The sequence below is a fragment of the Prinia subflava genome, chromosome 9 (assembly GCF_021018805.1).
Source record: "Prinia subflava isolate CZ2003 ecotype Zambia chromosome 9, Cam_Psub_1.2, whole genome shotgun sequence".
NCBI lineage: Eukaryota > Metazoa > Chordata > Aves > Passeriformes > Cisticolidae > Prinia > Prinia subflava.
In genome coordinates, this window is record NC_086255.1 from 16,453,605 (window position 1) to 16,465,145 (window position 11,541).

The 11,541-nt window shown below is 42.8% G+C and overlaps 1 protein-coding gene across 1 annotated transcript; it reads left to right on the forward strand.

The window, feature by feature from the left end:
- Positions 1 to 423: 423 nt before the first annotated feature.
- ANKRD1 (ankyrin repeat domain 1) lies at positions 424 to 8,768 on the forward strand. Its single transcript, XM_063405658.1, has 9 exons — positions 424 to 875; positions 2,040 to 2,219; positions 3,993 to 4,130; positions 4,220 to 4,327; positions 4,968 to 5,066; positions 6,129 to 6,227; positions 6,366 to 6,464; positions 6,570 to 6,668; positions 7,864 to 8,768. The coding sequence occupies exons 1-9, from the start codon at positions 846 to 848 to the stop codon at positions 7,972 to 7,974; spliced, it is 963 nt and encodes a 320-aa protein (XP_063261728.1). The 5' UTR covers positions 424 to 845; the 3' UTR covers positions 7,975 to 8,768.
- Positions 8,769 to 11,541: the final 2,773 nt, after the last annotated feature.

An 11,541-nucleotide genomic window follows, 5' to 3' on the forward strand; every position in this document is an offset into this window, starting at 1 on the left:
TGGGTTGGACTCTATGATCTTGAAGGTCTCTTCCAACCTAGTCATTCTGTGATAATGTGATTCTGTAATTTATTATTTGGCTTATAATCATTGACAAGGGTCCAGAAAAATGCAAATCTTACTGTTTTGATATCTTACACTGACTGTAACTTATGTCATAGGCCTGTTTAGCATCAGAGACATCATTCTAGTATAGTAATCCCTTCAGAGAATTCCTTCCAACAAATATAGAAGACTGATCATGATGAGAAAAAGCCTTTCCCCTAAATGTGTTTATCATCCAAGAATAAATAGCAATGAAAACAATGGCTTTTCCAGACTTTAGAGGTAATAATCCATTTATCAGGAAGATATTGCTATAAGCACTTACCCTTTCCAGTGACTTACAGCCATCTGAATGTCAATTAAAAAAAGGGAAAGAAGAAGAAGATGAAGTTATAACGCTTCATAACAGACAGCTGTCCTAGTGGGCACTGGGAGCAGGGGATGGCTCGCATTGCTGAGCGGTGCAGTCATTGCCAAAGGAACGATGAGCTCACATTTCATTCTGATTGCCACCCTGGTGTGGTCAGGCCGGGCTCTCCCCCTCGCTCGCCCAGCTGACGCCCCTCGGCCGCCCGGACACCAGATCTGGCTCGTTAACGCGTCTGGAATGAGCGTGAGCCACCTCTCAGCTGGCAGGCGCAAGGGGCATACTCGCATTCCCAGGTTGGAAGATTATCTCATTCAAGCACAGTTCTCCCAAAGATATATAAGTGCAGGCAGTGTGGTGGGCCCTGCAGAGCTGGCCTGAGCCCGGGGAGGTTTCAGCCATACAGGAGCACGGCCTTCGATCACCTGCAAATATGACGATGATGATGAAAGTAGAAGAGCTGGTAGGTGCAACCCTCTCTCATTTACTCACAAATTATTATTTTCTAGACTGTCATTAGACTAGGCAGAGAAAGACAACCTTTGTGGATCACTGATTTAGCAGGTTATCAGCACTGCTGGGCTCTAGGTGCAAACCCATATATACTCTTTGTTGTATTATTATATTTTAAGTTTTCCTTGGGAAAGGGTCTCACCACAGATACAACTAAACAGCTGTTTGGATTTGGCATCACAGCACAGTTCACCAGGAAAAGATCAACCAAAACTTAGCTATTTATTTGACTTTGTCATTGATTTTAATTTACATATATATTTTTAGAAGCCAGTAATCTTATGATCACACTAAGTCATTCCAATCTAATAGGGAACTGGGACAACATATTAATGCAGGAAAACTACAGTATTTTATAATACTAAATTAGCAGCTTAATAATAGTATTGTTTTCTAATAATAAACTAAGAGTTCCTACAGCCCCTGACTGCTGTTCATGATGTAAAAGATTCTTTGAAAAATTAGGTCTAGACCACTAGTAATGGGACATTCCACTGTAGGATTCAGACTGTCTGATCTGATGGAGAAACTGGGAGGACAGGAATGATTTAGTAAAACACTGCATTTATTTTCCCAAATGGCTTTGTTAAGATACAACTGCCTAACTAGTTAATGCTGTCTTAAATTCTTTGGCAAGGTTCTCAGAGTTTCTTCTGCATTAGACTCTATAACAAATACAATTTTATGAGGTAATCAAACAGAAAGGCAGTCCAGGCCACATGAACTACTCTCAAAATACACATCTGCCTCTACTCAGTTTAATAAGTTATCTCTTTGTATACACTTAATTGGGCATTAGAAATATTTCTGAAAATTGTTGAAAGCTGTGCTACTGCACAGCACCACATAGCTTCTGCCATTCTGCCACAAATGGGACTTTGGTACTGACGGCAATGGATCAACACAGCCTTGAAATCACTGAGCAACCCAATTTAACTGGAGATGTCCCCCAGCCAGTTGCATCCCCAGCAAACTCAGGCACAGGCAGAATGTCACACACTCTGAGAGAGGGCAGGAATGAGGTGCAATCAGCCCTAGGCAATCCATGTTCCTAGCTGGTGGCTACTGCAGTCAAGGATCCACTGATTATTTTATATCGTGTTTGCATTTACAGGTGACTGGGAAGAAGGTGGATGATAAAGAGACTGGCAGCTTCCTCCCTGAAGACTTCAAAAATGGAGAGTATGAAGCTGCAGTGAGATTAGAGAAGCAGGAGGACCTAAAGACAATCCCTGAGCACTCATTGACCCGAGGTGATCTGGCTTATGAGAAGGAGAAAAAACTAGAAGCAGAGGTAGGCTCTTGGGTTTCCTGCTTGGATTTTTATCATCATGTATGCATTTCCTGCTGCAGTCCTTGAAGTTCTGCCTGTTTCCAAGTTAGAAATACATGCATGGTGAGCTAGAAAAACCCTTGGGAGACCACCACAAAGGGAGGTTGGTCTAAAGTCCACTGAAGACCACGGAGATCTGCTCACCTCTGCAGCCTGTAGGTGCAGGCAGTAACACTTCAGGCAGAACCTAAAGCATGCCCTATACTGAGTGGAAGCCTGAAATCCTGCTGCCCAGGGGTCACCTGCTGCTGGCTGGCAGCGAGGGGGGAGCAATCTGAGCCAGTGAGACACCTTCAGCTTGCACACCTAATGACTGCTACCAAAAATAACTAACCCACAAAAGATGCAAGAGTGCATTTCTGAAGCCAGAAGCCTTAATTAACAGGAAAATGTTCTTCTTATGGAAACACAGCATTACACTAACTGGCACATTTGGGAAGAACAGCTACAAATGAAACTCATACTGATCTACAGAAAACTACCATTTTCTATTCCTGGAGCATGACAATTCTCCCTAGATCCTTAAGAACAGATTTTTTTTTCCTCAATAACACAGTAGCTGTAACATCTTTAATTTTTTTCTTTGTGAATAAGAAATCAACTGGCCTAAAAATTTAAAGTGATTTGGAAATGATAAAGTTTAAGTGGCAGGGGAAATCAGACTTTGTTCTAAAAAAATGAAGAGTGAGAAAGTCAGTCTCAGAAATGTTAGAATAAATACTACTTCTTAAACTTCAACAGAGATATCATTACTGGCTGCTTTGAGTTCATTCAAAGCAGGTTCCTAAGAACTTTGTGGGTTTCTAGTTATCCCCAGTCAGCATAATTATTTTCCATTAGGCCAATGATCTGCAGATCAAACCACAAATGCAGAGACCAATGAAAAGAAGAGGTGGAAACAGCTTGAATAAGAATACAGTTGACAAAACTGTAAACCATATGACAGGGTGCCACCAGCGTGTTCACCCTCAATCACATCAAGGGACAGGATCTGTCATCTGTACTCACCTGAGTTAGCCCTGGTTTGTGAATCTCCCTTCCCCAGCCAAGGACGCCTTGTGGGATCTCAGCTCAGGCACACGCCTGCCCTTGCTGCCAGCAGTGCCCCACACTGACTTCATGCCCAGATGCTTTTCACAAGCAGGTCTGGAGAAGTCTTAAACATTTATTGAACTGCCCCATCAAGGACACTGAGGACATTCTTCGTGGCTTCCCAAAATGTAGTAACACTTGCAGACTGAAATGCTAAGATCGCTCTAAACCTTGTTCTTCTCTTGAGGATATTTTTAAGTGAAGAGAATTAAGTTCCAATAATTTAGGGGCTGCATCATTAAAAAAATGTGATTAAAGAAAATCACTTGGTGGAAGTCAGCTGAAAATGCAGGAGCTTTCAGCTCTCATAAGCTGCACATGAGATTTTTTAAATTGTTGTGCCAGAAGAGACTGTAGTGCTGCTCTGACTCCAGGCCTAAATTCATGTCACAGCATATGGCTCAAGAAGAAGTTAGGAAGAGGTCTAATGGTATATGAAAAACTATAGATGAGGTAGAATTTCTCATAGAGTTAGCAACTTATTGTAATGGTCAATTAGTCCTATCTGGAAAAAAAAATTATATCAAAGTTCATCCAGTCTTAATTGAAATCAGCTGAATAGTATCACATTGCTGTCCTGCCACTCAGAAAGGGAGAGGTGGTCACACAGCTCAACTTGCTGCCTTGCCTGATTTGTTTCAGCTGAAGAAGAAGAAATTGGAGGCCAGGTCAAAACTTGAAAACTTGGAGGATCTTGAAAAAATTATTGAGCTGAAGAAGAAGAAAAGATGCAAGAAGGTGAAAGTGCCTGTTGTAAAGAAACCTGAACCAGAAGTTATTGTAAGTTACTTCAAAGTACCTTATTCTGGGAAAGCATTAATGGGGATTTGTGCCACACACATTTATGTTCTCAATATTCTTTCCTTCAGACAGGACCTGTGGATATTCCCACATTCTTCAAAGCTGCACTGGAGAATAAGCTGCCAGTCATTGAAAAATACCTGTCAGACAAAGGGGATCCAAATGTCTGTGACAAGGTACAGTCTCCTTCCTAATGCAAAGCCTGCTACAGAAGAGAGCAAAAGTAACTTTTACCATGAGGTTTGTTAGATTTTACCCTCATGAGAGAAAAAAAGGGGTGAGGAAAAATAAATAAATGCTGGAAGTTTTGTGCATCAAGTTTTCTAGGGGCCACAGATATCCTTCAAAATCGTATTACCTCAAAAGAGTCCTTATGTTTAAAAGGAGGCTGTTGGTGCCCAGGAGAACCTGATTTTCTGTAAAATAATTCTTTTTCCAATGCTACAGAAAAAGACATAATAATTTTTTTCTGCAGAACAACAGAAATAAGTAGCTGCCCTCCTACTCCATAATGCATAAGCTGCACTTTCAAAACACAGTGTAGCATGTTGGATGGGGAGCTCAACAGGTGTCATTTTAAATCTGGAGGCCATACTGCAGATACTTCTCCCATCCTTTAAATGCTGGCTTGGCAGATCTCAGCTATCAGGTTGCTATTAAAATTTAGCAGATTTCAGGTCTCAAATGTATTAGCTTTTTAAAGGGAATCAGCATGCAGTGTGTATTTGCCATCATCCTAGGGAGGGCAGGAAAAGAGATTTAAAGACATCTTTGTGCCATGTGTGATATCTAACTGTGCACTGTTTCAATTGCCAGTACAAACGCACTGCACTGCACAGGGCATGCTCTGAAGGACATCTAGAGGTGGTGAAAAAGTTGGTGGAAGCTGGAGCCCAGCTTGAACAGAAAGACATGGTATGCACATCCACTCACACCTCTTTCCAAAAGCTGCTCACGGTTTTATACATGCCAGGAGAACCATTTATAGAAGTGCTTCTTATAGAGGAGGAGTCCTAAAAGGCCTTGCAATGTCTTTGAAGTTTATCCTTAAAATAACATGGTTGAGAGGAGGTTTCAGGAAGGATTGTCTGCCTCCCTGTGCCAAAATGGTTGTTGGAAAACACAAGAAGTGCTGGCCAGCAGAGAGCCACTACCAGGAAAGCCTGGGGCAGGGTAAGAGCATCAGGCTCCCCCCTGAGCCTGCTGGCAGGCACTGAGACAGGGTCAGCACAAGCACACCAGGGTTTCGAGGCTGTGCTCGGGAGAGCCCCCTGCTCCTCTGGAATGCAGACCACAAGAGCTCCTGAGTGTCATCAGCTTCTGCAGCTGTTCCTTTGCTTCCCTGCCCTTTCCCATCGCTGAACAGCTGGCACTGGGCAGCCCTGGTCCCCCTCGCTTCACCCAGCAGGGCTCACAGAGGAGGGGGAGGAATGACAGGCAGAGTGGGACCATCAAGGGACTTTTTCCAGCACAGCTCAGGGCAGAGATGCTAAATCTTGTGGAGAAAAGGGGTTTTTTTCACTCTGTGGACTTGCATAACTTGGGGATTTGTTTGGTTTTTAAAGAGAACTATTCTTTCCCTTGAGCTATCTATGCATTTTAGAACCCCAAAAAGGCATTGAATAAAAAATTTAAATAGCACATACCAGCCACATACCTGGCTAAAGGTAACTTCTAAGCTCACAGAATAGACAAAACACATCCTTTCTCACAGCAGCAATCTGTCTTTAGGAGCAATAAGCAATGAATGTGAAGAGTGAGAAATTCACAGTACTACAGAAATTAGGGCAAAATAAGAAAAGCTGTTACTAGAAACATTTTTTTTCCTAGAAACTGTGATCACTGTGTGATCACAGTGAAGTGCTCTACGTTAAATTGCATAAAACTAATTTGGATTTATTTAGAAATTTGATAAAAATTGTGGCTTTTAATATGACATTGTATTAAAATACATTTAATTTTTTTTTCCTGTTAAAGCTTCATTCTACAGCTCTGCACTGGGCATGCCGGGGTGGGAATCTGGATGTTCTGAAATTCTTACTGGACAAAGGGATAAACATAAATGCGAGAGACAAGGTACGTGCTTCTGGAACTTCTGCAGCTTTTTAAATTGGAGAGGAACAGCTGAGCCTTGCTCCCATAGATAATTCCTGGCAGCTGTCTCTGAACCCTGTACCTGTCTATGCCCCTGACCATCTCCCCCTCTGCCCGCAGCTGCTCAGCACGCCCCTGCATGTGGCTGTGCGGACGGGTCGCTACGACTGCGGGGAGCACCTCATAGCGTGCGAGGCGGATCTCAACGCCAGGGACAGGGTAAGAAGAGCTGGCAGGTCGCACCTGCCGGCCCGGGGCAGCCCCAGGCCCGGGAGGAGCCCGTTCCCAGTCACCTTTAGCGCTGACGCTGTGCTCCGTCCCCAGGAAGGAGACACGCCGATGCACGACGCCGTGAGGCTGAACCGCTACAGAATCATCCGGCTGCTGATCCTGCACGGGGCCGATCTGACCCTAAAGAACTGCGTGAGTAACAGCACCGAATCGCTTTAAAATGCTTTAAAATAAATTTCCCACCAGAGCAGTTCCATAGGTTTCAAGGCTGTTTTGAACAGACTTAATTAGATCATTTCAGAGCTAATTAAAGCAGAGCTGAGACAGGGAAAGGGTAACTTGGGGGAAGTCAGGGAAAAGAGGAAAACCCAGTACCTCTTATAAAACCAGAACCCACTATCTGCTACTTGGACAACACTTTCTATGATTTATTTTAATTACTTGTATCATAAAAAGATGTAATAGACACGTTGCACACCTCCTGGGCTTCAACCACCAACAAGATAACAAAGATCTCAGCTTGTAAGAGAAATCTCCTTTTTTTAAGCCCTCAGCTGAGGGCCAGCCCCAGCACTACACCTGGAGGCCTGGCTGTTGCCCTTACTGCTGGCCAACAAATCCCTGTGGCTGAGCAGAGAGAGGTCCCACACCTGGCTCTGCTCAGAGGCATCGCAGCAGCAGCGATGCTCGAGCTCTGTGGCCACTTGTTAAAATATAGCACTTGACAGACTTCATGTTGTGGATTTTTCTCCCAAATCCAAACCTAGCAGCAGTAGCATGGGTTTTACCATTGCCAGTCAACGTTTTTGTCAAATGTCAGTCAAAACCCTAGGGAACAAGAAGAAAACAGCCACTGGAGCATTGTGTACTCCCCACTCTCTGCCCACTCCCTGAAGCGTGGCCGCTCCCAGCATTATCCCTCATCAGAGTATGACAATTATGGAAGGTACAGCCCCAAAGGCCAGAGACTTGCTCCCTCAGACTTTGCACACAAAAATTTGGCCTACTTAATTCCTGTGGTTCATACCCTAATTAAACTCTTATCTGAATTCTGCATTAAATGGAAGAGTGTCTTACTGAGATTGCACCTAAATATATTTCCAATCACTTGAAACTACAACAAAAGGAATAACTGCATGTTCTGCTGGTCTCAGCATTTGCTTAAACCCACTGAAGCCTAGGGAGTTTTCATCATGGCTCTGACCAGGACTGGGACTAGACCTGCAGAGCAAAAGTACTCTGACCTCAGGGGTGCAAGACTAAGTCTAAGCCTGTGTGTGCAGAACAGATTCATGTCACGCAGGTGCACTGAACAAGTATTTAGGAAAGAACAAGGATTTGGCCATCACTGGATTAAATTAAATATTCCTCTGTTTCTTTTACCCAGGAAGGGAAAACCCCTATGGATCTTGTTCTTCAGTGGCAGAATGGCACCAAAGAGATATTCAACAGCTTGAAAGCCAATTCCAAAAAGAATGCTCACCTTGGAAAATTCTGAAGGGAGAAACCAGACCACGCTCTTTTTGCTGCTTTGAAATGCATCCCACCAACCTGGATGAAAATGTCCTTGAACATCTATTGAAAATATTTGTGGCACTGGATTATTTGAGGTGCCTTCACTGAAAACTGCAAGAAACCTGCCAAAAAATTATTTCAAAAGACAGGTTGAGTGTTAAAATTCCACTAGCTCTAAAATGGCTTTATTTATTTATATTTATTATTTATTTATTTAAAAGTAATTTTTAATGATGCTCATTATTCAAGCTTTTTTTTTATAGATGCAATTGGTCTAAATGCAATTCTTGCCAGCAACATAAATCCTTTTGTCTTAAATGGCAGCAATTTCAACTATATTAGCAACTTTCCTCAAGCCTTCCAATAGCTCTAAATAGTGAATACTTGCAGCTGTTGCCTGGTCTCACTACTTAAATAACCTGTGAATTGAGTGGTGGTATGTGGAAGAGCAATGGAAGAAGGTATACTGAGGTGCCAAGTGGATTAAATGAAGTAGTTGAGTAATGGTGTTTACTCAGGGTTTGGCAATCGTGGTTGATAATGAGCTCAAGGACAGAGCTCCAACCACCATGTACCCCTTTGGACTGAAGGATTCAGATATAATGTTGTGAAGGTGAGAGGAGACTGTATCAGGGAAGTGAATTTTTTTAAAACTAGACTACTACAAAGTATGATGATGGAAGAATGCAAAATCAGATTATGTATATTTGTAAATTTGTACTGCTTTTTCTGTACATTTTGAACTGATCCGTTTCAGATTAAATTAACAGAGTGGTTCTTTTTACTTGCTGGTTCTTTTACTCACGGAATGGTGAGCATGCATGGGGTAATTTTGTCTCTCTTTAAAGGAAGTTCATGTCATGTCTGCTGTAAAAGTCTTAAAAATTTAAAAAAAAGGCTCAGCTGCCAAAAGCAGCCATCCCTTGAGCTACCTTCCTGACACTGTTAGAGAAACCCTATCTTACTTATTTTGTTAAATGGAGGCACATGTGAAAGCAGAAAGACAGTATTTTGAGTAGCTAGTAAAGTTACAGTTACATTACTGAGTTTGATTTTAAAAACATCATTTCTTACTTAGTCACTACTATGTGGAGAATGAGACAGTTCCAGTTATCCAAGCCAAGAGAGATGCCAAGTCCCAATAGGAAAGGCAGACACTTCTCCTTTTGCTTTAGCAGAAGCAGGACAACCCTCAGTGCTGCCAGCCAAGGCATGATGTCCCATTTCAGAGAATCAGAACAGTTTGGGCTGGAAGGGACCTTTAAAGCTCGTCTGTTCCAACCCCTCTGCAATGAGCAGGGACATTTTCAACAGGATCAGAGCCCTGTCCCACCTGGCCTTGACTGTTTCCAGGGATAAGACATCTACCACCTCTCTGGGCAACCCGTGCTACTGTTCCACCACCCTCATTGTAAAAGACTTCTTGTATTTAAACTAAATCCACCCTTTTCCCGTGTAGACCCCTTACCTCTTGCCCTATCACAACAGGTGATGAAAATCCTAGAAAAATCTGTCTTAAATACTGAAAGGTCATTTAAATACTGAAAGGCCCCAATAAGGTGATGCTGGAGCCTTCTATTCTCCAAGTTGAACCACTCCAGCTCTCTCAGCACTTCCACACAGAAGTGCTCCATCCTTCTCCCCAGCTTTGTGGCCCTCTCTGGACACACTTCTGGACAGCTCCTTGTTCTTCCTGTGCTGAGGACCTGAGCTGGACACAGCACTCCAGGTGGGAAGGAGCAGACTAGAGGGGTATTTAGATGCTGCATTCTATTAAATTATCCATTATCCATTGGGTGGCCTGACGGACAAATATGCAGAGGCTCTCACACTCCTTTACCAACTCATGTCAGCTGGCTTTACAGTCTGGCCAAAGCAATGTCCAGGGCAATATCCTGAGGTGGACTCAGAAGTGGGCAGCAAGGAATATCTGTTTCTGGAATGTCAATTTTGGAGTGAATGTTCACAAAACCCACAGGAGCAAGCTAAAGAATTTTTTGCTATTCTGTCTCCTAGACTGAGGCCAACAGCTCCACACAGATGAGACTTTTCTCACACAAGCACTGTAAGTGAGTGAGTGCCACCCTGCCAGCCATAGGCCTAATTTGTGCACACATCCTTCTCCATAGAAATTATGGCACGCCTCCCTTCGCTGCAAGCCACAACTTCCCTGCTTGTTTCTGCCCATTTACCTGGACACTGGGAGCAAGCCTTGCAGGAAACAGGACTGACATCAGTGCTGGCTAACTCAGTCTGGTTATCACCTAACCCAGCAGCAGTTCAATTGTTCAGGCATCCAAGTGGCCACAGCAATGTGCTTCAGGAAATTGGGGGAGAAGAAACTTTTCAATCAGCTCCTGCCGCACTGTATCTAATAAAGGGCAAAGATGCAGAGTTTAATTTTTTGAAGTCAAACAAGTAGCAAGAAGGATCTCAAGCATTCAAAGCCTCCTTCCATATGTTAGTTACCAAAGAACTTCTATCATGCTCAAGCCAGGCTATTCTCTGGCCAAGGCAGGAATAACAGAAACATGTCATTCAGAAAACTGCACCAAACACATTTTGCTTCTCGTCTGGTTAGAGAATAATTTTAGAGGTAAGTCCATAAATGACAAACCACTTTATGTATATATATATATATATACACACACACACACACACACACACACATATAAAAAACTCCCCAATACCTATAATAAAATGGACTCAAGTCACAAAGTCAACAAGTAACATACAGGAAACATTTCATGTTTGTTGAATGAAGCAAAAGCTGTTGTGACTTCTTGTCCTATATAACACTTACACCTGTGTTATATGGAACTGTTAAATCTATGAGAACTTCATCTATTCTGCTCAGTCCAGTTACCAAGAGCTCAGAAATGATCCACTGCAGGACTTCTGCAGTATATTTTACATGTTACAACTTCCACTTTTCAACTTGCTGTTAGGCAACAGAAGAGAAGCGGACCACTCACAGTAAAAATGGCTCAACAGTATCTCAGTACAGTAGCTTATGTGAGTTTTACATTTATTTAATGAAAAGAAAAACTTCAGTCAACATTTGGAAGAGCTCCGAAAATGCTTTGCTGATTATATGTTTGCTTGTTTTTTTGGCAGCCAGATTAGGTTTACTGAGGCATTAAAAGGAAGGAAAACAGAAAAGCAAGAGGCAGCCAAATGAACACGTGCATAGATGACAATTCCAGAGCAGGAAGTAAAGAAGGAAATTGTGCAGAAGAGATGATGTGAGGTAGAGGCTGCTCAGGCCTAGGTGAGCCAGCTCCTACACTGCAACATCCTCTGCTGAGCACACATTCAGTGTAACCTCGGGCTCCTCCTTCCCACCTCTGGCAAACATCTGGAGGTGCTGTTTGGATTTAAGTGCTGAACACACAGATGGCCTTTGGGATATGTATCTGGCAAGTCAGGTCAGTCACTCCTACTGTAACCCAAATCCAAGACACCTCCAAGCAACTGACAAATCCTGGCATCTTCATTATACCCACTGATCACAAAACTGAATAGGAAGCAAATTTTTTTACTGTATTCT

Coding starts and splice junctions, on each gene's coding strand:
- ANKRD1 (XM_063405658.1), top strand. CDS start 846: ATGACGATGATGATGAAAGTAGAAGAGCTG. Junction 4,131..4,219: donor AACCTGAACCAGAAGTTATT/GTAAGTTACTTC, acceptor TCTTTCCTTCAG/ACAGGACCTGTGGATATTCC. Junction 5,067..6,128: donor AGCTTGAACAGAAAGACATG/GTATGCACATCC, acceptor TTCCTGTTAAAG/CTTCATTCTACAGCTCTGCA.